A 23,585-nucleotide genomic window follows, 5' to 3' on the forward strand; every position below is an offset into this window, starting at 1 on the left:
AGCAGAGAGCTGGATTGGAAGTGGAGCAGCTGGGACTCGAACCGGCGCCCATATAGGATGGCAGCACTGTAGGCGATGGCTTTACCAGCCATAGTGCCGGCCCCTCAAATACATATTTTTTAAAAAAGCACCTATTTGACCCAGCAGATGTTGAGTGCATGTAACTGACACTCAATGCACTGAGACATAGCAAGCGCCACACACTGCTGCTCAGCCTGTACCCATCATGTCACTTGCTCGTTTCTGTAGTCCATGGAGGGAGTATCATTATTCTCCCACTTTACAGATGAGGAACCTGAGGCCCACAGAAGTTTAAACCACCCAAGGTAGATGGCAAAGCCAAGATTTAAACCTAGGCAATCTGGCTGAGAGCCTGAGCATACTGGCCTGGTTCCCCAGAAAGCCCGGATCGGAACAAAGGCACCGCGGTTCTCACGGGAATTCCATCTGAACGGAGGGAGCGAATAGTGAACAGGCTGATAAATAAGAAAACAGCATATGAGAAGTGTTGAGTGCTAGACAGGAAAAAACGGAGCAGGGTAAGGGTGACTGGGAGCGTGGGGAGAGGAGGTGGGGACGCAGGGGACTGCAGTATTAAATAGGGTGGTCAGGACAAACCTCATTCCACAGTGAAAAGAGGAAACTGGCTATGTACCCATCGTGGGAAGAGCGTCCGGATGGAGGGGGCAGCCAGTGCAAAGGCCCTGAGGCAGGCGTGTGCCCAGTGCATTCAAGGAGCAAGCAGGAAGTGTGAGCAGAGGTGGGGGACAACAGGGAGAATGAGACGGGTGGGTAGGTCATGGAGGCGTCGCAGACCACGTGAGGACTTGGCTGTCTCAGTGAGGGCCACCCTGTCTCTCAGAGTGCGACGGCCTGGCCTGACTTTTATCTTAAAGGAGCCCGTGTTGCTGACGACAGGCTGTAGAGGAGTGAGGGTGGAAGCAGACAGCACGGAAGGCCCCTGCAGTCACGCAGGCCAGCACAACCGTGGCTTGGGTCGCAGGATGATGGACAGTGGGGTTGGGGTGTTCTGGGGGCAGAGCCGGCAGATTGCCCGTGTGCGGAGGCTCTGTGAACTCCGGAAGCAGGCGCGGTCAGGAGTGTGGGTCTGGGGCGGGGGAGGGGAGTCAAGAGCTGGGTTTGGACAGGTGAAGTTCGAGGCCCCCTGATAAAGCGCCCCAGGGGGACGTGTGCGGGTGAGGGAGGAGGAAAACCCAGCTGAGGGAAGACAGCGTGAGCAGGCTGCTGGGGCCGGGCCAGGGACTGGACATTGCCGGCGGCTCAGCAACTTGGGGGTTGCTGGGGGCCCCACCAGCAGTCTCGGTGAGAATCTCAAAGGGCCGGCGTCAGGGGCTTGAGTCCTCCCCTACGCTCCCCTGTACCCCCTGTACAGCACCTGGGCCATCGCCCATGCCCCCATGCCGCACCTGGGCCACCCCCCATGACCCTTTGCCACACCTGGGCCACCCCCCATGACCCTGTGCAGCACCTGGGCCACATACCCCCACCCCCTGTACGGCACCTGGGCCACCCCACATGTCCCCTGTGCAGCACCTGGGCCACACACCCCCACCCCCTGTACGGCACCTGGGCCACCCCACATGTCCCCTGTGCAGCACCTGGGCCACCCTCCCTGCCCCCTGTGCAACACCTGGACCACCCCGCATGTCCCCTGTGCAGCACCTGGGCCACCCCCCCCCCGCCCCCTGTACAGCACCTGGGCCACCCCGCATGCCCCCTGTGCAGCACCTGGGCCACCCCTCCCCCCTGCCACCTGTGCAGCACCTGGGCCACCCCCTGCCCCCTGTGCAGCACCTGGGACACCCCTCCCCCCTGCCACCTGTGCAGCACCTGGGACACCCCCCATGCCCCCTGTGCAGCACCTGGGCCACCCCCCTGCCCCCTGTGCAACACCTGGGCCACCCCCTTGCCCCCTGTGCAACACCTGGACCACCCCGCATGCCCCCTGTGCAGCACCTGGGCCACCCCCCACCCCGCACCCTGTATGGCACCTGGGCCACCCCCCCCATCCCTGTGCAGCTCCTGGGCCACCCCTCCCCCGTGCCCCCTGTGCAGCACCTGGGCCACCCCCCATGCCCCCATGCCACACCTGGTCCACCCCGCATGCCCCCTGTGCAGCACCTGGGCCACCCCCCATCCCTGTGCAGCACCTGGGACACCCTCACTGCTCCCACTGCCGCCCTCCCAGCTGCTCTTGCTCCCATTGTCCCTTTTCCTAAACCTCTGGTGACCTTGTTCACCTGGAAAAGCCTTTGCTGAGGTCCCCAGGGGCTGCAGGGGCCAAGTGTGCCTCCCAGGGCCTCTGAGCTCACTTCCCACCCCCACCCCCACCACTGCCCCAGCCCAGAAGCCTGGACTCTCCTGAGGGCTTGCCAGTGACCTCGAATCAAGCACAGTGATCCTGGCGGAGGAGCTGCTCCTGAAGCTGTTTGTTAACTGTGTGCAGAAATCAAGGGAAGCTTTTCATTATTATTATTATTAAAGATTTATTTTATTTATTATCATGGGGCTGGATCGGAAGTGGAGCAGCTAGGACTCGAACTGGCACCCATATGGGATGCTGGCACTGCAGGCGGTGGCTTAACTGTCTACACCACAGCACTGGCCCCAAGTGGGTCTACTTTAAAAGTGATGGCACTGGGCCGGCGCCGCGGCTCACTAGGCTAATCCTCCGCCTAGCGGCGCCGGCACACCGGGTTCTAGTCCCGGTTGGGGCGCCGGATTCTGTCCCGGTTGCCCCTCTTCCAGGCCAGCTCTCTGCTGTGGCCAGGGAGTGCAGTGGAGGATGGCCCAGGTGCTTGGGCCCTGCACCCCATGGGAGACCAGGATAAGTACCTGGCTCCTGGCTCCTGCCATCGGATCAGCGCGGTGCGCCGGCCGCAGCGCGCCGGCCGCAGCGGCCATTGGAGGGTGAACCAACGGCAAAGGAAGACCTTTCTCTCTGTCTCTCTCTCTCACTGTCCACTCTGCCTGTCAAAAAAAAAAAAAAAGTGATGGCACTGGGGCAGACACTGTGGCGCAGCAGGTAAAGCCGCCACCTGCAGTGCCGGCATCCCATATGGGCGCTGGTTTGAGTTCTGGCTGCTCCACTTCCCATCTAGCTCTCTGCTGTGGCCTGCAAAAGCAGTGGAAGATGGCCCAAGTGCTTGGGCTCCTACACCTGCATAGGAGACCTGGAAGAAGCTCCTGGCTTCAGATTAGCACAGCTCCGGCCGTTGCGGCCATCTGGAGAGTGAACCAGCAGATGGAAGACTTCTCTCTCTCCCTCTCTCTCTGCCTGAGCCTCTCTATAACTCTGCCTTTCAAATAAAAATAAATGAATCTGGGGCCAGCGCTGTGGCGTAGTGGGTAAAGCTGCTACTTGCAGTGCGGGCATCCCATATGGGCGCCGGTTCAAGTCTCTCTCTGTAACTCTGCCCTTCAAATAAATAAATAAATCTTCTGAATAATAATAAATATTTTTTTTGACAGGCAGAGTGGACAGTGAGAGAGAGAGACAGAGAGAAAGGTCTTCCCTTGCCGCTGGTTCACCCTCCAATGGCCGCCGCGGCCGGCGCACCGCGCTGATCCGATGGCAGGAGCCAGGAGCCAGGTGCTCCTCCTGGTCTCCCATGGGGTGCAGGGCCCAAGCACCTGGGCCATCCTCCACTGCACTCCCTGGCCACAGCAGAGAGCTGGCCTGGAAGAGGGGCAACCGGGACAGAATCCGGCGCCCCAACCGGGACTAGAACCCGGTGTGCCGGCGCCGCTAGGCGGAGGATTAGCCTAGTGAGCCGCGGCGCCGGCCATAATAAATATTTTTTAAAAAGGTGATAGCACTGAGAGTCTTTGCTCCTTTAAACACAGGGACCCTTACATTTTCCTCCCCGTTCTGTTTTATTCATAATTTTAAATATTTACCTTTGAAAGGCACAGGGACAGAGAGACAAGGACAGACAGAGATCTTCCATCTACTGGTTCAGTTCCTAAATGTCCATGCCAGCCGGACCTGGGTCAGGCAGAAGCTGGGACCTCAAACTCAATCAGGGTCTCCCACGTGGGTGGCGGGGACTCAAATACTTGAGCCATCACCATCTGCTGCCACCCACGGTGTGAATTAGCAAGAAGCTGGCATTGGGCATGGAGCCAGAGCTGGAACCCAGGCCCTCCTGTGTGGGAAGCGCCGTCCCGGGCAGCGTCTTCACACTGTGCCAAATGCCCACCTCTCACTAATGTTTTGATCCAAAGTAAACATAATCTTGGGCATGACATGATACCAGACAACTAGAAAGATTATGCAAAACTTGGAAATCTGGGCAATATTTCAATGTAACTGAATTTCTCACACAGCATTTTTTTTAAAGATTATTTATTTATTTATTTATTTGAGAGGTAGGGTTACAGACAGTGAGAGGGAGAGACAGAGAGAAAGGTCCTCCATCTGCTGGTTCACTCCCCAAATGGCCACAACGGCTGGAGCGAAGACAGGAGCCAGGAGCTTCTTCCAGGTTTCCCACGTGGGTGCAGGGGCCATCTTCCACTACTTTCCCAGGCCACAGCAGAGAGCAGCTGGGACTCGAACCGGTGCCCATATGGCATGCAGGCTCTGCAGGTGGAGGATTAACCTACCGTGCCACAGTGCCAGCCCCCTGAATCGCTCACACAGCATTTAAAAGCAAAAGGTGTCCTGGGAACTAGGGAACATCAGAGGACAGGAGCCAGACAAATGATGAGAGGATTTTTCACCGACTTCTGCTGCAAAGGGCAGCAGAGAGGTGGGTCAGCCGCTGGAGGGAGAAGTTATATCAGGGAGAATTGTCTTTTATTGACATTTAATTTGTATATATTGGGACCAGCATTGTCGCCAGCAGGTAAGCCGCTGCTTGCCATGCTGTCAGCCCATATGGCTGCTCTACTTCCACTCCAGCTCCCTGCTAATGCACCTGGGAAAGCAGCAGAAGATGGCCCAACTGCTTGGGTCCCTGCACCCACGTGGGAGACCCGGATGGAGTTCCTGGCTCCTAGCTTTAGCCTGGCCCAGCCCCAGCTGTTGCAGACTTTTGGGCAGTGAACCAGCAGACAAAAGATCTCTCTCTCTCTCCTTCTCTTTCCCCCTCCCTCTCTGTCACTCTGCCCTTAAAATAAATAAACAAATCTTTTTAAAAGGTTATACATATTTATGAGGTACTATGTGATTTTTTTTTTTTTTTTGGGACAGGCAGAGTTAAACAGTGAGAGAGAGAGACAGAGAGAAAGGTCTTCCTTTTCCATTTCCATTGGTTCACCCCACAATGGCCGCTGTGGCCAGTGCACCACGCTGATCCGAAGCCAGGAGCCAGGTGCCTCCTCCTGGTCTCCCATGCGGGTGCAGGGCCCAAGTACTTGGGCCATCCTCCACTACTTTCCCGGGCCACAGCAGAGAGCTGGACTGGAAGAGGAGCAACCGGGACAGAATCCGGCACCCTGACTGGGACTAGAACCTGGTGTGCCGGCGCCGCAGGTGGAGGATTAGCCTATTGAGGCTCCGTGCCGGCCGATGTTTCAATATATGTATATACTGTATAAAGTTCAAATCAGGATAAACCTATGAATCTTCTCAAACATTTATCGTTTCCTTGTGGTGACAACACCCAAAATCCTATATTTTCTAGCTGTTTTTCTTGAAATATACAGCTCATTATTGTTATCTGCAGTCACCCGGAAATTGTTTTTCCTGGCTTTGGCCTGCCCCAGCCCTGGCTGTTGTGGCCATTTGGGAAGCGATCCAGCAGATGGAAGATCTCTTTCTCTCTCTCCCTCGGTCACTTTGCCTTTTAAATGAACAATGTGGAAGACATCACATCCTGTATCTACGCTGATGGCGATGGCTCTTCCAGTCTTCTCCCTGCCTTTGTTCAGCCTGCCCCTAGCTCCCCTAAATCTTTTCAGGCTCAGCTCAGGTACCCTTTCTTCCCTGAAGCCTTCCCAGCTTCCCTGAGCCAGAGCATGAGGGCTCTCGCTCTCTCCCTAAGGGACCTCAGTGTGCAGTTGGTTTGTAGGATTATCTGTGTCTAAGTCACTGGAGAACTGCTCCCTAGCTTGCTCATCTTACTCATAGCCTCCCCCCGCCCTCCACCCAGGCTGGCACCCAGACCGGCTTGATAAACGTTTGCGGAAGGAACCCAGGAACTCCAGGGAGCCAGGATTGCACCTGCTGGTCTGGGGACCCAAGAGCAGCTATTTTAGAAGCACTGCGTCTCACACTGCCCCCTCATGGTGGCCCTAGTAAAGCAGATGTCTACACCGGCTGGTCTTGGAGACAGCTTGAAACAACTGGAAATTTCCTTGAAGGCACACATTTTCTCTAAACATTTCTTTTTGTTTCAAAATTTTTAAAAAGATTAAATTATTTATTTGGAAGTCAGAGTTACAGAGAGAGGGAGAGATCTTCCGTCTATTGGTTCACTCTCCACATGGCCACAACAGCTAGCACTGGGCCAGGCCAAAGCCAGGAGCCTAGAACTCCATCCAGGTCTTCCACATGGGTGAGAGAGGCCCAAACACTTGGGCCATCTTCCGTTGCTTTTCTCAGGCCATTAGCAGGGAGCTGGATTGGAAGTGGAGCAGCTGGGACAAGAACCGGCGCCCATATGGGATGCTGGCTTTGTAGGCAGCGGCTTTACCCACTATGCCACGACGCTGGTCCCTATTTTCTCTTAGAATCTCTAAAACATATTCTTGTAAGCTCCCTCGACAAAGCGCTGGGCTTGTTATATTACCAAACAGCACTGCAGTTATTTACCATGTGCTGTTTGACTTCCTCCCCCAAGTCTGGCGATGAAACCTTATCTCAAAGGGCCCCACCGCAGTACAGGACGCTCAGTTGGCTCGTGTGACACGGGGTGCGACATCAGAGTACCATAGCTGCTTTACAAGATCACGAGGGACGTGCTAGCCTGCGAGGTGTTACGACAGCGAACTAATTAACATCCTGCTTTAATCCCGGGAGCGACTGCTGGGAACACACACATTTGAATTCACGAGGCGCTGCTTTCTAGCTGGGTGACACGGTCTGCTGATTAATAGTGAAAACCAAGCTAAACCAGACAAGGACTCTGGAGTCCCACCGACTTGGGTTGGATTCGTAGTTACATTATTTGTTCATTTTGGCTTTACACAAATTAATCTCTCTGGGTTTTAATTTTTCCACCTATGGCTGGCACCGCGGCTCACTAGGCTAATCCTCTAACTGTGGCGCCGGCATCCCGGGTTCTAGTCCCGGTTGGGGTGCCGGATTCTGTCCTGGTTGCTCCTCTTCCAGTCCAGCTCTCTGCTGTGAACCGGGAGGGCAGTGGAGGATGGCCCAAGTGCTTGGGCCCTGCACCTGCATGGGAGACCAGGAGGAGGCCTTTGGCCCCTGGCTTTGGATCGGTGCAGCGCACCAGCCATAGCAGCCATTTGGGGGGTGAACCAACGGAAGGAAGACCTTTCTCTCCATCTCTCTCTCTCACTGTCTAACTCTGCCTGTCAAAAAATTTTTTTCTTCCGCCTATAACACAGAGACAGGAAAAGTGATGCTAAGGTATTGGCCCCACCCACCCCCAACCAGGCGTTGTGGACCTTTACAGCCCAGGTACTGTGACTGCTCTGTAGCAAGTGCTCAGGAAACAAGTGAGTGGACCAGGCACCAGGACCCGGCTGGTTGCAGACCCCGGTGGTAAGTGTCACGGCGGAGATACAGATGGGGTCCTGATGCAGGCTGTAGTTAGATCATCGGGGAGGGCTCCTTGGAGGAACCGGCAGTTAAATTGCCATCTGAAAGGAGGTGGGGGTATTTTCTTTTTTCATTATAGATTTTTAAATACTTTATATTTTTAAGATGTTATTTTATTTATTTGAAAGAGTTACAGAGAGACAGAGAGATCTTCCACCTGCTGGTTCACTCCCCAAATGGCTGCAACGGCTAGGGCTGGGTCAGGTTGAAGCCAGGAGCTTCATTTGCCTCTCCCAGGTCGGGGGCAGGAGCCCAAGCACCCGGGCCACCTTCTGCTGCTTTCCCAGGTGCAGTAGCAGGGAGCTGGATCAGAAGTGAAGCAGCTGGGGAATGAAATGGTGCCCATATGGCATGCAGGCATTATAGGTGTGGCCCAACCTGCTACATCACAATGCTGGCCCCTAGATTTTATTTTTAATTAAGTATTTGAGAGGGAGAGAGTGTGTGTGCGAGAGAGTGAGAGCAAGAGAGATGCCATATGCTGATTCACTTTCTAAATGCCTGTGTCAGCCCAAAGCCGGGAGGTAACTCAATCCAAGTATCTCATGTCTGTGACAGGGACCCAGTGAACTGAGCCATCACCCTCCACCTCTGAGGGTGCGCATTAGCAGGAAGCTCGAATTGGGGGCAGAGCTGGGACTCAAACCTACGTTCTCTCTTATGGGATGGGGGCAGGGCCAAACACCCACCCAGGGAGGTGGGCAGCATGACAGGCAGGGGGAAGAACAGTGATGGTGTGGGGCTCAGTCACAGCAGGGAGACAGTTGTGGGAGATAAGGACCAAGGAGCCATCAGAAGAAGGCTGGGGGCTGGTGCTGTGGCATAGTAAGTTAAGCCTGCCTATGGCCAGGAGGAATTTCTAGGCTGAATATACAAGCCTGAAAGATGTAGCAGACGCAGTAATGGCCCCAAGATATCCGGGTCCAAGTCCCTCGACCCTGTAAATACTTACAGGCAAAAGAGATTTTGCAGATGTGATTAAATTAAAGATCCTGAGCTGGAGAGATTATCTTGGATTATGTGGGTTGGCCCCAAATGTCATCACCAATGTCCTTATACAGGAGCCTGGGGGGAATGTGACCACAGGGTAGGAGACACCACGGCAGTTGTGCAATAATTGTAAGATGCTGCTGCCCCTGACGATGGAGGGAGATGTCACAAGGCAGGAAAAGCAGGTCTCCCAGGCTGGGAAAGACAAGGAAATGGACAGCCCCCTAGGGCCTCCACGGGGAGCACAGGCCTGCTGACAGCTCGCGGTCAGCCCAGTGAGCTCCAGAATGTGATAAATGTGTGTCCTTTACAGCAGTCTGTCACAGCTGCCACAGGAAGCCAGTAGCAAAGACGTGGCCATCACTGGTGGGCGGGGCGAAGCCAGTGCTGACCTGGCCATCACTGGCGGGAGGGGCGACGGTGTCCAGGAAGCTGACCAAGAAGCCCCCAGGGTCTGGCAACGATTCCGCGTTTAGGACACAGAGGGGCAAGAGCACCTTGGAAAGGGATCTGACAAGCAGCAGCCAGAGAGGGAAGAGGACCACCAAGGAAAATGGTCCTCCCAGGATTCGAGGGCAAGGTGTTGGAAGCAGGAGGCCGAGGGTCAGATGCTCCTAGGAGCCAAGTTAGGAAAGTGTCCCTGTGGGATTCAAGAGGTGGTGGCTGTGGCGCAGCAGGTTAATCCTCCACCTGCAGCGCCGGCATCCCCCATATGGACGCCGGTTCGAATCCCGGCTGCTCCGCTTCCAATCCAGCTCTCTGCTGTGGCCTGGGAAAGCAGTAGAAGATGGCCCAAGTCCTTGGAACCCTGCACCCATGTGGGAGACCTGGAAGAAGCTCCTGGCTCCTGGCTTAGGATCTGCCCAGCTCCGACCACTGTGGCCATCTTTGTAGTGAACCAGCGGATGGAATACTTTTCTCTGTCTCTCCCTCTCACTGTCTGTAACTCTACCTCTCAAATAAATAAATAAATAAATCTTAAAAAAAAAAAAAGCGGTGGCTGACTTTCAGAGGATCCTCGCCGTCGCGGGGACTGGGCTGAAGGGTGGGCGGCGGCGGCCAGCGGGAACCGCACTTCGCGGCGCTACGCCCCCACCTCCGCGGTCGGGGTGGGGCGCGCATCTGCCAACACTGCATTCTGTTAACCGGGTACAGAAAACTCGAATATGCAGGTGCGGCGACTCGCCGCGTGCTCAGCGGGGATTCCGCTTTGCTTTTCTTTTCTGTGCAGACTACGTAATCCTCTCAGCCACTCCGTGGGGTGAAACTCCATGAAGCCACTGTCGGGGGCGGTCACCCGGGCTTCCAGAAGCAGGCGGGGGCGACGCGGGGACTCGGCTCTGACCCCCAGCCCGACGCTGCGCCCCGCGCGCGAACCCAGAGCTGAGCCTAGTGCGTTTCTACCCTGAACCCACCCCTCGACCACGCCGGGGCCGGCGAGCCCACGAGGGGAAGGCGCGGGTCGGCGCCCGCGTCAGGTCGCTTCCTCAGAGCGCCCCGGTCAAGCCGGCCTCCGGCTTCTTCCCCGTTTACGGACGAGGAAACAGTCCGAGCGGAGAGGGGACCCTCCTGCAGTCGCACATTCCCCGAGGGGGCCCCGCGGCGCGCACAGATCCGGGGCCCGGCGTGCGGAGCGGGACGCGGGGGGCGATTCGGCGCCGAGTGAGGCACGGAGACCGGGCAGCGCTCGCGGAGCGACGTCGGGGGAGTGAGGCAGCCGGCGCGGGCTCACAGGGGCCGGGAATGAGTGTGTCGGGGAGGGGGCGGCGCGGGTCCTGAGGAGACTTGCGGGACAGACCCGCCGCCGCGCACTTGAGAGGCTCCCGGGGACGCTACGAAGGGGGCGGAGCGGTGGAGGGGAGCGGGGCGGAGGAGGTCCTAGCGAGGCTGGGGCGGGGCTGCGGCGCTGGGGGCGGAGCCTGCAGTTGGACGCGCGGCCGAAGGCGGGGTTCTCAGAGGCTGCGAGCCCTGGAGGCGGGGCCCAGGAGGCCTGCGCGGGGCTGGAGGGCGGCACCCCCGCGGGGGCGGAGCCGGGGAGTAAGGCGAGGGGCCGGGGGCGGGTCTTTCAGGGGCGGAGCCTCGGAGGCCCGTGCGGGGCCGGGGCGGGGCAGTCCGGACTAAGGTGGGGAGCGAAGGGGCGGGCCGGGGGCGGGGCGTGCGGAGGCCCCGACGGCGCCCGCGGCGGGCGGTGAGGCCGGCCCAGCGCGGTGCAGCGCAGCGCCCCTCGGCGCCCCGCTCCAGCAGCCCCGGTGCCCCCGCCCCGCACCCGCCATGCCCGAGCAGCTCAGCGTCGCAGAGTTCCTGGCCGTCACCGCGGAGGACCTCGGCTCCCCGGTCGGGGCCGCCGCCTTCGCCGCCAAGATGCCCCGGTGCCGGGGGGCGGCGCTGGCGCGCGAAGAGGTGAGGGCGCCGAGGAGGGAGCGACCCGGGGTGGGCGCGGGGCCCGGCCATGACCTTCCCAGGCGTGACTGGAGCCCCCAGAAACCCGCCCCCCGCCCCGGATCGCTGGGAACCGAGCGCATCTCCAACGTCGGCGTTCTCACGGTCGAGGGGCCCTGGCGCGGGGGGGGGGGGGCGAGTCCTCCGGATGACCGATCGCCTTGGGCGGGGGACGGGGCCCGCACGCTCCGGCCGAGCGCGCCGTCCCGCTCCGAGTCTTCGCCCCGCCAGTGTGCCCCCCACGTCGCTCTCCTTCGGAGAAGCGGGCTCCGCCGCCTCGGTCCCGAACTGACTGCTCGGGGCTGCGGGGAAGGCGCCCTTCCCCTGCCGCGGGTGCGGAGGCTTGGCTCGCGCGGTGGAACGAGTGCGAAGGGGAAGGCGCCCGGAGCCAGGGTTCACCTTGGCCGGCTGCTGGCGAGTTGAGCGGCTCCCCTCCCCTCTTTGTCTTTCCCGGCAGAGCGTCCCAGGCCTTTTTCTTCCTCGCCCTCGCAGGCTGCCCCACCCCATTCCCCTGCTCCCTGGAGTTCATTCCAGCTCCGGACCTGTCCGGCTTTCCCGGGCCCTCCTGCAGATGCCCTGTGGCTGTGGGCCAGCGTAGCATAATGTGTTTTTGCAGTTCCCTTCCAAAGAGGATGCCCTGAATTTGGGTGGCTGGAACCTGGGCAGCGGCTCCAGCCTTCCATCTTTCGCCAGAAGTTTCCGGAGCAGCCACTTCTACCGCGTGGCAGATGCAAAGCTCCTAGCACCCAGCACCCTGGGCCAGTGTGCCTTGGGGCATCTCTCCGCCTCTTCTCCCCTGGTTGCAGACCCTCGGTCCCCAGGTCTCCTTGGCTCACTTTGGAAAGGAGGAGGCCGACCCGCGTTTGGATTCTGGCTCTGCGGTCGGTCAGCTGCGGGAGCCGGGGCAATGGGTGTTTACTGAGGCGGCGTGTGTCCAGTGTGCCTCTTGGATAATCTTGGAATGATGCTGAGCCCGTTGACGGAGGCACCTCTGAAGAGGCAGGGCTCGGGTCTCCTGGGTCCTCATTTGTCTCACAGGGCCTCGCCTTGTGAAAGGGAGCGTGTTCTAATTAAGGTCAGGACCTGCTCCTGAAGTTCGGCGTCCGACCTTGGGCAGAACAGCTGTTTGGAGCCCACTGGCTGTGAACATGGGTAGGCTTTTACTGGAGGCTCCAGGGAGCTAGGTCTTGCAGCCACATCTTGGGGAGGGTCTGACTTGACAGCCTCGCAACTCTTGTCCTTGGAGAGTCCAGTGTCCTGGGCACCGTGAGGGCTTTTCACGGTGCCCCCTCACGTCCAGGCTGTTTGTTGGAGCAGGAGAAGGGGCTGCACTCTGAACCCTTGCCCTGGCCAGAAGCACCTCTGGATGCTGGTGTGCCTGGCCTGGCCTGGCCTGGCCTGGCTTTGTGTGTGTAAGCAGTTTGTGTTGGGGGAGGGGCCCCCAGAGTGGGCTGGAGGCCGCAGCAGGCTCTAGCCCTGGCTCAGCTTTGCCCCAGTTCAGGCCAGACAAGACCCAGCCTCTTGACCTTCAGGTCTCTGGGCCGGCGCCTGCAAGGGTTCGCTTTTGCAACAGAAAGGCTCGCAGCACCCAAACACAGCTTTTCCCCAAGCACTTCAGTGCCCAGAGAGTTAGATTCTGACCTTTGGATTAGGCTTCCCTGAGGCTTCCTGTTTGGTTCTGCGATTGTGTTTACGTGTTGGTATTACGTCGTGTTTGCATGTAGTTTGATGCTGCAGCTCCCCACCAACCCACTTCTGGGTATGACTAACCCCCACCACCACCACCAGGCTCGGAGCTCCACTGAATCCAAATGCAACTGATTCTTTTTACCAGAATTTGTATTCATTTGTTTGTTTTATTGGAAAGGCAGAGAGAGAAGCAGAGATCTCCTGTCTCCTGGTTCATCCTCCAGATGCTGGCAAAAGCCTGGCCCAGGACAAAGCCAGGAGCTAGGAACTCAAGCCAGGCCTCCCGTGTGAGTGGCAGAGACCCAAGTACTTGAGCCATCGCTGGTGCCTCCCAGGGTGAGCCTCAGCAGGCAGCGGGAAGCCGGAGGGGAGCCGGGACGTGAACTCGGCCTCTTTGATATGGGATGTGGGCATCGGAGCTGGTGTCTTAACACATACTGCCCCTGCTGATTCTGAACTCCGTCTCCCAGCCCTGGCTGGTTCCCTGCAGTCACTGGGGGCCCTGTCCTGGGCCTCGCAGTCCTGTTTTTTGCAGCTCTGCTGGGAAGGAGCCTGGGAGCCTGGGCAGCTTACAAGACCCCGGAATGCCGGGGAGAAGGGACCTGGAAGGTGGATCAGCCTGGGCCTTCCTCACTGAAGAGGCCGAGAGGCCCGTGCGTGCCCTCACGGTTGGCATTTGGCAAAGCTGCTGCTTCTACCCAGGCATTCAACTGCTCCTCTTCGCTTGCTTGATTGCTTTCTTTTTTTTCTTTTTTAAGATTTATTTATTTGAAAGTCAGAGTTACACAGAGAAAGAAGGAGAGGCAGAGAGGTGGGGGGGGGGGGAGATAGGTCTTCCATACACTGGTTCACTCCCCAGTTGATTGCAATGGCCAGAGCTGTGCTGATCTGAAGCCAGGAGCTTCTTCCGGGTCTCCTATGCAGGTGCAGGGGCCCAAGGACTTGGGTCATCTTCCACTTCTTTCCCAGGCCATAGCAGAGAGCTGGATCAGAAGTGGAGCAGCTGGGACTTGAACCAGCACCCATATGCCACCACCTATGGTGCTGGCTTTACCCGCTATGGCACAGCGCATCCCCCCTGTTTGCTTTCCTTCTAAACTCCATCTGTCTGTCCTCTCTTTGTAACTTCCCTGGACCTCAGTTACTCCAACCTGAAAATGGGTCTTAGAATCACTCCCTGCTTACTTCTCTGCCCTGTGAAGGTTTCATGTTTTTAATTGTGAAACACTGTGCAAACGGAGAGGGGGGGCTTACATCCATGTCTCACTGAGGGTCGTTGACATAGGTGGCAGTGGGCCCAGGGAGGTTGAGACAGCTGCCCTGTGTCACATAGTGAGTCTGTGACTCTACCTGTATTCTGTCCGGTTCTCCATGCCATCTCTGTTAGGCACCAAGGGCATAAAAATACTACTTAGGGAGATGTGGCCCGTCTTAGGGAGATGAGTGGGAACCCAGGGATCTATCCCGAGGTCCCAGAGAAAGGTGCAGTCAGTATCCTAAGAGACCAGTGGGGAAGGAGAGAAGGGAGGGAGCAATGAATGAGGACTGCTGCAGTCAAGGAGAACTTCCTGGAGGAGGCAAAACTTTTTTTTTTTTTTTAAGATTTATTTATTTGAGAGGCAGTGTGAGAGAGAGAGAGAGAGAGAGAGAGAGAGAGGTCTTCTATCTGCTGGCTCACTCCCCAAATGGCTGCAACAGCCGGAGCTAAGCTGATTTGAAGCCAGGAGCCAAGCGCTTCTTCTGGGTCTCCCATACAGGTGCAGGGGTCCAAGCATTTGGGCCGTCTTCGACTGCTTTCCCAGGCCATAAGCAGAGAGCTGGATGGGAAGAGGGGCAGCTGGGACTAGAACCGGCAGCAATATGGGGTGCTGGCACTGCAGGCAGAGGCTTAACCTACTACACCACAGTGCCAGCCCTAATGTAAAACTTCTAAAAAGAAAATAGATGAACCCCATTTGGTGGAGAGAAGTGAATTCAGAGACCTATGGGAAGAGAGCATATTAGGAACCAAGTAAACCCTTTAGACCAGAGCTGAAAATGTATGCCATATAGTGGCATCTCAAACTGCTAGTGAGTACACAGGTCGCACTGGGGCTCGGGTGAAGCAGTCACAAATGCAGGATCGTCAAAGACTTGCATTTATATATATAAGAAATAAAGTTTAAGTGGACCGGGGATATAATTTCTAGCTTAAAAAATTTCCTGGGGCAGGCATTTGCCACAGTGGTTAAGATGCCACTCGGAGGCCGGCGCCGCGGCTCACTAGGCTAATCCTCCGCCTTGCGGCGCCAGCACACCAGGTTCTAGTCCCGGTTGGGGCGCTGGATTCTGTCCCGGTTGCCCCTCTTCCAGGCCAGCTCTCTGCTGTGGCCAGGGAGTGCAGTGGAGGATGGCCCAGGTGCTTGGGCCCTGCACCCCATGGGAGACCAGGATAAGTACCTGGCTCCTGCCATCGGATCAGCGTGGTGCGCCGGCCGCAGCACGCCGGCCGCGGCAGCCATTGGAGGGTGAACCAACGGCAAAGGAAGACCTTTCTCTCTGTCTCTCTCTCTCACTGTCCACTCTGCCTGTTAAAAAAAAAAAAAAAATGCCACTCGGGACCGGCGCATCCCGTATTAGAGTGCCTGGATTTGAGTCCTAGTTCCATTGCCAACTCCAGCTTCCTGCTAATGCGCACCCTGGGAGGCAGCAGGTGATGGCTCAAGGACTTGGGTCCCTGCCACCCATGAGGGAGACCCGGATTGAGTTCTGGACTCCCAGCTTTGGCCTGGCCCGTCTCTGGCTGTTGCGGTCATTGGGGAGTGAACCAGAGGACAGAAGATCGCCTTCTGTCTGTGTGCTCTGCCTTTCAGATAAAATGATAAGAAATCAGTTAAAACACTTTAAAAGTTTTTAGAAAAAACATTCCACAAGACAGCCCGTGCTCTTCCCCGAGGTGCCTGACGCTGCCAAGTGCGCGTCCTCACCACAGACTACAGCTGGTGCTCAGCGTGGGTGTTTGCCTGTGGGTGTTTGCCTCCATTGGCATGAAGGTTTATAGTACAGTGTAGCTTTTACTGAAGAAAAGGTTTCTTTTAACAATCGCTTTAACAAGGTGCCTTTTTTTTTTTTTTTGGAAGATTTGTTGATTTATTTGAAAGGCCAAAGCCAAGAGCCAGGAGCTTCCTCCAGGTCTCCCACATGGGTGCAGGGGCCCAAGCACTTGAGCCATCTTCTGCTGTTTTCCCAGGTGCATTAGCAGGGAGCTGGATCGGAAGTGGAGCAGCTGGGACTTGAACCAGCGCCCACGAGGGATGCCGGCGCCACAGATGGCGGCTTTACTCGCTGCACCACAGCACCGGCCCTGAAGTTATCTTTTCTTCCGTGACTCTTTTGACTCTTATTTTAGAGAAGATGTCATGCTCAATTTCTTTTTATTTATTTATTTTTTTGACAGGCAGAGTTAGAGAGAAGAGACAGAGAGTCATGCTCAATTTCTAATGCTCTTGTGAATTTCACAGGTGGCTTTGTAATAGGTTGTGTTTATTTTCGTGTAAAAATGCAGTACTCCTAGACAGTGCTTGCCAGAAATGTGAATCCTCTCCAGCTTGCTTCTGCGAAGGGAAATTTGTCTGAGAGATGGGCGGGCGCCTGGCGGACCTGCAGAGCAGCCGGGAGAGGTGGGGAGTGGCGCTGGAGTCTGGGGCGTCGGCTTCCTCGCCCTCTCTGCGCAGTTGCTCAGTGCTGTTGCTGCCTGGTCATCACCCGGGCCCCGAAGTGCAGCGGCAGCCCCCCCATGCACATGACCTCCCCGGTCCAGTGTCTACAGGTAACTGAGCCAGTCCCGTGTCCCACTTTCAAGTTCCTGGCAGAGACTGGCAGCCCAGCCCAGCACCTGGAGTGCATCCAGCAGCCGGGTCTCCACCCCTGGTTTCATCAGCAGAAGGCACGGGCGATAGACTCAGGCAGGGGAAGCACGGCCACAGAGCCCTTCCCTGTGCGGGGGGCTCGTCTCAGCGCAGCGGGGCGGGGCCTGGAAATCCTCCCAGAAGTGTGCATGGCAGATCCTCGCTGGCAGGGGAGGCACCGTGCTCACGCTGGTCGATATCTTTCTGGTTGGCTTTGTAATAGGTCTGTGTTTATTTTCCTGTAAAAATGCATTGACACACACTGCCCCGGCTTGGAAGGCTGGGGGATCCCATCCTGGGTTGTGCAGTCCTGCAGGGAGGACCCTGGGCAGGTCACAGGAAACTAGGGTGTCAGGGCCAAGGGACCCTTTTAGGTAAGAGATCAGCTAGGAATCCTCTTTTAAGATGGGGAACCGATGCCTAGAGGGGGCGAGGGGACTGAGAGGCTGGCCTGGAATGCTGAGACCGGTGGGGCCTTCGTGCTGCTTAGGTGTTTGGACTTCCTTGCTGGGCGGTGGCGACCCATGCATCTGATCCTGCGGCCCGAGGAGTAGATGAGCCTGGCCCTGCCAGAGGCCACAGCAGGCATAGCACCTGGGCACTGCTCTGTGCCAGGCCCCGTGTTAGGCCCCGTGGAGCTTCCAGTCCTCTGAGGAAGAGACAGGATGCAGGCGAGCAGGAAGTGACTGTACACTGTGCGAAGTGGCACAGAGGCCGCCTTCCTCCAGGTCTGGTCCTGGGCCTCCTCCTCGCCGTCTCCAGGCAGTCGCGTCCACACCTCTGGCTTCCAGGTGACTCACACGTTGTGTCTCCAGCCTAGGGCTTCGTTTCCTGCCACTCACCTGATGGTTTCCCTTAGACCCCATCCAGGACTATTCCCCCGGGGCTGGCCTTCCAGGGCTCCCTTCCAGGCAAGGGCGCCTCCATCCACTACACAAGGCGGAAGCCTCGCACCTGCACGTGTATCCTTCATCCCCAGGGGTCATCAGTGTGGCCTTCTGAGCATCTCTGCAGCCTGCCCTAGTCCGGGCCACCAGTGTGTCCCCCCTGGAGCACAGCCGCAGCCCCCCCACTGGCCTCTCGGCTTCTGCTCTAGCTCAGTCTCCCTACCAGCACTGCCTCTTCCCTGACGGCACGCGTTGTAGATAAAGTTATTCGTGTAAGTTTTTTTTTTTTTTTTTTTGACAGGCAGAGTGGACAGTGAGAGAGAGACAGAGAGAAAGGTCTTCCTTTGCCGTTGGTTCACCCTCCAATGGCCGCTGCGGCCGGCGCGCTGTGGCCGGCGCACCGCGCTGATCCGATGGCAGGAGCCAGGTGCTTCTCCTGGTCTCCCATGGGGTGCAGGGCCCAAGGACTTGGGCCATCCTCCACTGCCCTCCCGGGCCACAGCAAAGAGCTGGCCTGGAAGAGGGGCAACCGGGACAGAATCTGGCACCCCGACTGGGACTAGAACCCGGTGTGCCAGCGCCGCAAGGCGGAGGATTAGCCTAGTGAGCTGTGGCGCCGGCCTCGTGTAAGTATTTTTATTAAATTTTGCTTTCTCAATAGATTTTGACTTCTGTGAGACTGGAATCAAATGTCATGGTTGTAGCCCTAGGATTTACCACTGCCCCATAGTAGATGTTCAGGAAATAGTGTCTGGACGACAAGTCAGGGAAAGTCAGCCAACCGAGAAAGCGTTCACAGAGAATAATGGTGTAGGGCAGTCCAGATGCAGCCAGCGGCTTAGGCAGAGCCCTGAGGCAGTGCAGAACCTAAAGGACAGGATGTGTGAGGCTGAAAGGAGGCCAAGGGGCAGAAGCCTAGGGGTGGATCACCGGGGACAGCAGATGAGCTGGAGACTCGCCGGGAGCTGTGTCAAACTGAAGCTCCTAGGCCGTGCCAGTGCCTTTGGACTTTCCAGCGGCTTGATCCACTTAGAAAGGGTCCCATCGGCTGCTGGATGGAGACTGAGCTGGGGAGGCCCAGGGAGGACCCGAGGAGGCCGTTGTGGGAGGTGTGTGTGGGGTTGTGATTGGTCGAGGAGAACAGTGGGCGGGTTCTAAGTAGTACCATCAAGATGTGTTGATGGAGTGAGGGCCTGTTGTTGGGGACGGTCGAGAACGGTTTTCCAGTTTCTGATGAGAAGGGGAAGCCAGGAGTTCTGCGCGTTGTCTTCTGGGTCTTTGGATGTCCGAGCGGAGCTGCCCGGAAGGCCGTTGGGTGTCCCAGTCTGGAGCGCGGAGGGCGGGAGGGGCTCGCCTGAGCGTCGTCCGCGCTGCCCTGGTGCATTTCAGACTTGGGTCCGGGTGAGCATCATGTCGCGTCCTGCCCAGACGGCTCTGCGCACGGACTCAGGCTTCTTACTGCAGGCAACAGCCTGAGCTGTGTGTCGCAGAGCGGGAAGTCGCTGGAAGGGAACGCTCAGAGGTTCGCAGAGTTTCTGGGAAGCTGGAGGGTTGAGGCTGGGCAGCAGGCAGGATCCCAGCCGGAAGCACAACTCCGAGCCACTCTGGCAGGCCGCTGCCGCCTTTCACTGAATGCCACAGCATTCACTGGGACACTGGGCCTGGGACCGCTGCTGCTGCCCGCACGAGAGGGGATCTGACCCCATCCCTGCACCTGAGCCAGAGTCTGCAGCGAGGGCCTCTGATGCCTGAGCCCGGTGTGAGCCAGAAACTTGACCTTTTCTGCTTGCACACAGGTCACTCCCCACAGGAGGTTGATGGCTGGTGGCTCAAGAGATGGCCGGTGGCCTTGGGGATCTGGGGATCTGCATTTAGACCAGAACCCAGAGACTCCCGTCCACACAGGGGCCATGAAGCACGTTTGCACATGCTGGGAATGGGTAAGGTTACCTAGGGAGGAATGCAGGGGGCCCTGGCCAAGCTCTGGGGAGCCCCAGTATAGGGACAGCGGGACAGGAAGAGGGGTTAAGAAGGGGGGCTGAAGGAGCTGCCAGCCAAAAAGAAGGAACTCAGGAGAGTTCAGGGCCCAGAGCCAGGAGAGGCGTGGGGGAGAGGCCCAGCTCCTGGAGCTGTGCTCTCCCGCGCAGGGGGTAAAGGAAGACAAAGGGCCGGCATTTAGCTCCTCCTGGCATCCTACATTGGCGCCCTGAGCTCAACTCCCAGCTCCAGCTTCCTGGCTAGGCACCCCCTGGGAGGCAGCCGTGATGCTGGAGTATTTGGGTTCCCACCACCCACAAGGGAGACCTGGATTGAGTTCTTAGGGCTCCCAGGTTTGGCCCCAATCCAACCCTGGCTGTTGTGGGCACTTAGAAGTGAGCTGGTCAACTCCCTTTTTCTCTCTCTGTCTCTCAAATTGAAAAATTAAATGACAATAAGTTAAAAGAAAGACAACACAGACCCCTGGCTTTGGCCACGTGGAGGCCCTCGGTACCTTCAGGGCAGGTTTAGTGCCCTTTCCCTCCACACTGGCCTGGGCTGGTCTGAGGAGGGGGCCCGAGGTGCCGGTGCGGCTGGGGACCAGGGATGGGCTTGGAACCCAGCTGCCCACCCAGCAGCGTCTTCCCCATCAGCCGCCCGCGAGCCGGCCAGGGTCCTCCCGGCCTTGTCGGCCCGTCCTCTCGCTGAGCTGCCCCTCTCCCCTTGTTTCACACTCCTTCCAGGCTCGCTTCCTTGCCTGCTCCGCTGTTTCTGGCCACTCAGGTGCCGCTGGCAGATCTGGGGACAGAAGCTGGCACTTCAGGGCAGACCAGAAGGAAGATACTTGCTTTCCCTGCAGACGATTAGATCACACAAAAGTGTTTCAGAGTTTCTTTGGGTTTCAAAAGTTTCAAGATCTGCGCCGACGAGTGTGATCCCCTGGCAGGTGGTGCCGAGGGGCCCCCGGGTGGGCTGAGCGCTTGGGCCCGGGCTCACCGCACACGCTTTGGAGAGCTTGCGCGGCTGAGCTGAGAACAGCTGCTGAAGGTTCTCTAACTTTAGACCTTGACCGCGCTTTGAAGAGCCTCAGGCCCCACCCAGACCTCCTGAGTTGGAACCTCCCGGGGGTGAGGCCCAGGCTGGTGAGCAGTTCCAAGCGCCCTGAACTCTGAGGAGCAGTCAGGGTGAACACTGTTGGGCTGAGTTATTGCATGTGCTCGTCTGGTCAGTAATCCATTCACCCGTGTTCACGGAACACCTGCTGGGCACAGAGGCAGGTTCCGAGGACACAGAGCAGCTGGACAGGGTCCCCAGCTGGGGAGGAGAAAGAGTCAATCATCGGAGGATGATTGGTAGCCCTCAGCATGGAAGGATGTGGCTAGGTTCAGACAGATCTGGCTTTGCATTCCTGCTGGCCATGTGACCTCGGGCGAATGACTTAACCTTTCTGAATCTCAGTTTCTCCATCTGTCAGTCAAGGATGACGATAGCTCTCTTGTTGGTCTGTTTGGGGGGAATCACACAGAGAGCATGTAGCGTATAACCTGGCGTATAACAGGTGCTTAATACTTTGTCAAAATTCCTTTAGCTAAAAGCCCAAGTAAACCTGCACACAGAGTAAAGAGATCAGGAACCAGACAGAGAGACGAGAAAGTAACTGCCGTGAGCACTAGAATGGCGTGGCTCTGACACCCAAGCTAGAAGAGAAACCTTGTGTGCCACGGAGGTCCCGGGGACATGGTGCTGAGGCCGCTCTGGGGCGAGGTGGGGTCTTCCCTCTACTCCGCTGCTTGCTCCGTCTCATCCTTCCGTGTGTCCGGCAGGCATTTGCTGAGAGCCTGCCCGAAGGTGTTCCGCCCTGACTGCACATTGCAACCCTCTGAGTTGCTTTTAGGTAGAAAAACGCACTGTGGCAGCCATCCGAGAGCACACAGTTTAGCAGTCTTCAGTGTGTTCACAGTGCTGTGCAGTCATGACCACTGTGTAATTCTGGAACATTCCCATCACCCTGAAAAGCAAGCCTGCGCTGATTCATGGTCACTCCCCAAGCCCTCCACCCCACCCCCAAGTCCTGGCAACTTTCTGTCTCCACGGATTCATTCACCTATTCTGGGCGTTTCCTGCAAATGGAATCCTGCAACATGTGGCCTTTTCTGCCTGGTTTCTTGCAGTGAACACCATGCTTTCAACGTTCATCCGTGCTGTCTGTGTTGCCTTAAAAGCATTAAAAATACGAACAGGTGGGCACTTGGCCTCCTGGTTAAGATGCCAGCAGGGACACCTGCATCCTGTATTGGAGTGCCCGGGTTCAAGTCCTGGCTCCACCATGATTCCCGCTTCCTGCTAACATGCATCCGGGGAAGCAGCAGGTGATGGCTTAAGTAGTGTCCCTGTCACCCACGTACATGGGAGACCTGGATTGAGCTCCCAGTTTCAGCCTGGCCCAGCTCCATCTGTAGGCAGGCATTTGGAGAGTGAAACAGCAGATGGAACTCTGCCTGCCTTTGTCTCTCTAATAAATAAATACATAATCTAAAAAAAATCAACAGCAAAATGCCAGGCAATGTTATAAGCATTTTCTGTGTATTAACTCGTATGAACCCCACATAAGAGATGTGTAAGGTGTAGAGAGGTGACGGAGCCTGTTAAGCTGAGTTGACGAATAACATACAGGCTGCCCGTGTGATGTCTGGGACAGTCTTATCCTAAAAATGATCTGAAATTCGGAGCTGCAAGTTCTGTTTGTATTTTTGGGAACCTGGCAGCTCTGCCAGCGGTAAGGGGTCGGAGCAGGAATCGGACGTGGAGCTGGCCGCAGAGCCGGGCTTCACTGCTCAATCAACTGGCGAAGCCTGGCTCCTCCCCTCCGGGGCCTCTGCAGTGAGGCCCTGGAATCCTGATTGATCGTTGACCGATTGATCGATTTTAAACAATTCAGATGATTCCGCTGGCCCGGCAGCCTGGGGACACAGCGGTGGTATCTCCTGGGCAGGAGGAGCCCTCCTGCATGCCACGCGCTGGGCTTTGTCCTAGGAGATGGTATTGTTATTATCCCATTTGCCAGATGGGAACAGAGGCTCAGAGAAGTTCAGTCACTTGCCCCGGGTCACGCAGCTGAGTACTGGAATTCGGATACTTAGGACAATGTGGCATGACAGCAGACATTCTTAACCCCTGCTGCCTTTTCTGTTCCAGGGAGCCCGGTAACATTCACTCATTTTTTTTTTTTTAATTTTTTTGACAGGCAGAGTGGACAGTGAGAGAGAGAGACAGAGAGAAAGATCTTCCTTTTGCCGTTGGTTCACCCTCCAATGGCCGCCACGGCTGGTGCGCTGCGGCCGGCGCACCGCGCTGATCCGAAGCCAGGAGCCGGGTGCTTCTCCTGGTCTCCCATGGGGTGCAGGGCCCAAGCACCTGGGCCATCCTCCACTGCACTCCCTGGCCACAGCAGAGAGCTGGACTGGAAGAGGGGCAACCGGGACAGAATCCGGCTCCCCGACCGGGACTAGAACCCGGTGTGCCGGCGCCGCTAGGTGGAGGATTAGCCTAGTGAGCCGCGGCGCCGGCTATTCATTCATTCTTTCCACAAATGTTTATTGATGCTCATGTGCCAAGCCCTGCAAATGAGCCGATCCCTGTCCTTCTAGAATTCTCAGCCCCATCAAGGTCAGATGCGTGGGGTGTGTGACAGCCACAGTGCCCTGTCTGTAATGGGTACTAGCGGCACAAAGGTAGCCAGGGTCGGTTCTGCTGTGCTGGGAGGGGGGTCTGAGGGCTGAGTCAGGGAGGGGCGGTGCTCACTGGAGAGAGCGGGAGCAGCAGCCTGAGCAGAGGGCCGGCGGCTGCAAGCACCTCGCACGTTAGGAAATCGCCAAGTGTTTGTGGGATTAGTGCTGCACAGCAAACCCAGATCCGGAGCCCTGAGGGGATGGTCCTGGCCGAAAAGGGGGCCAGAGGGTGGGA

At 57.3% G+C, this 23,585-nt stretch overlaps 1 protein-coding gene across 2 annotated transcripts in view; it reads left to right on the forward strand.

Annotated features, from left to right (window-relative positions):
- The first annotated feature begins 10,862 nt into the window (after positions 1 to 10,862).
- ASAP3 (ArfGAP with SH3 domain, ankyrin repeat and PH domain 3) overlaps positions 10,863 to 23,585 on the forward strand; it is a 50,224-nt gene continuing 37,501 nt past the window's right edge. Inside the window, exon 1 of one of the 2 annotated variants that reach the window (XM_051857964.3) lies at positions 10,863 to 11,143. In XM_051857964.3, coding sequence (XP_051713924.3) covers positions 11,015 to 11,143 — 129 coding nt within the window. In that variant the 5' untranslated portion in view covers positions 10,863 to 11,014. The remainder of the gene's footprint in view (positions 11,144 to 23,585) is intronic. The other variant, XM_051857963.3, reaches the window with a different exon arrangement.

This window comes from Oryctolagus cuniculus, chromosome 7, assembly GCF_051225735.1.
Source record: "Oryctolagus cuniculus isolate XC-2025 breed Fujian yellow rabbit chromosome 7, ASM5122573v1, whole genome shotgun sequence".
Taxonomy (NCBI): domain Eukaryota; kingdom Metazoa; phylum Chordata; class Mammalia; order Lagomorpha; family Leporidae; genus Oryctolagus; species Oryctolagus cuniculus.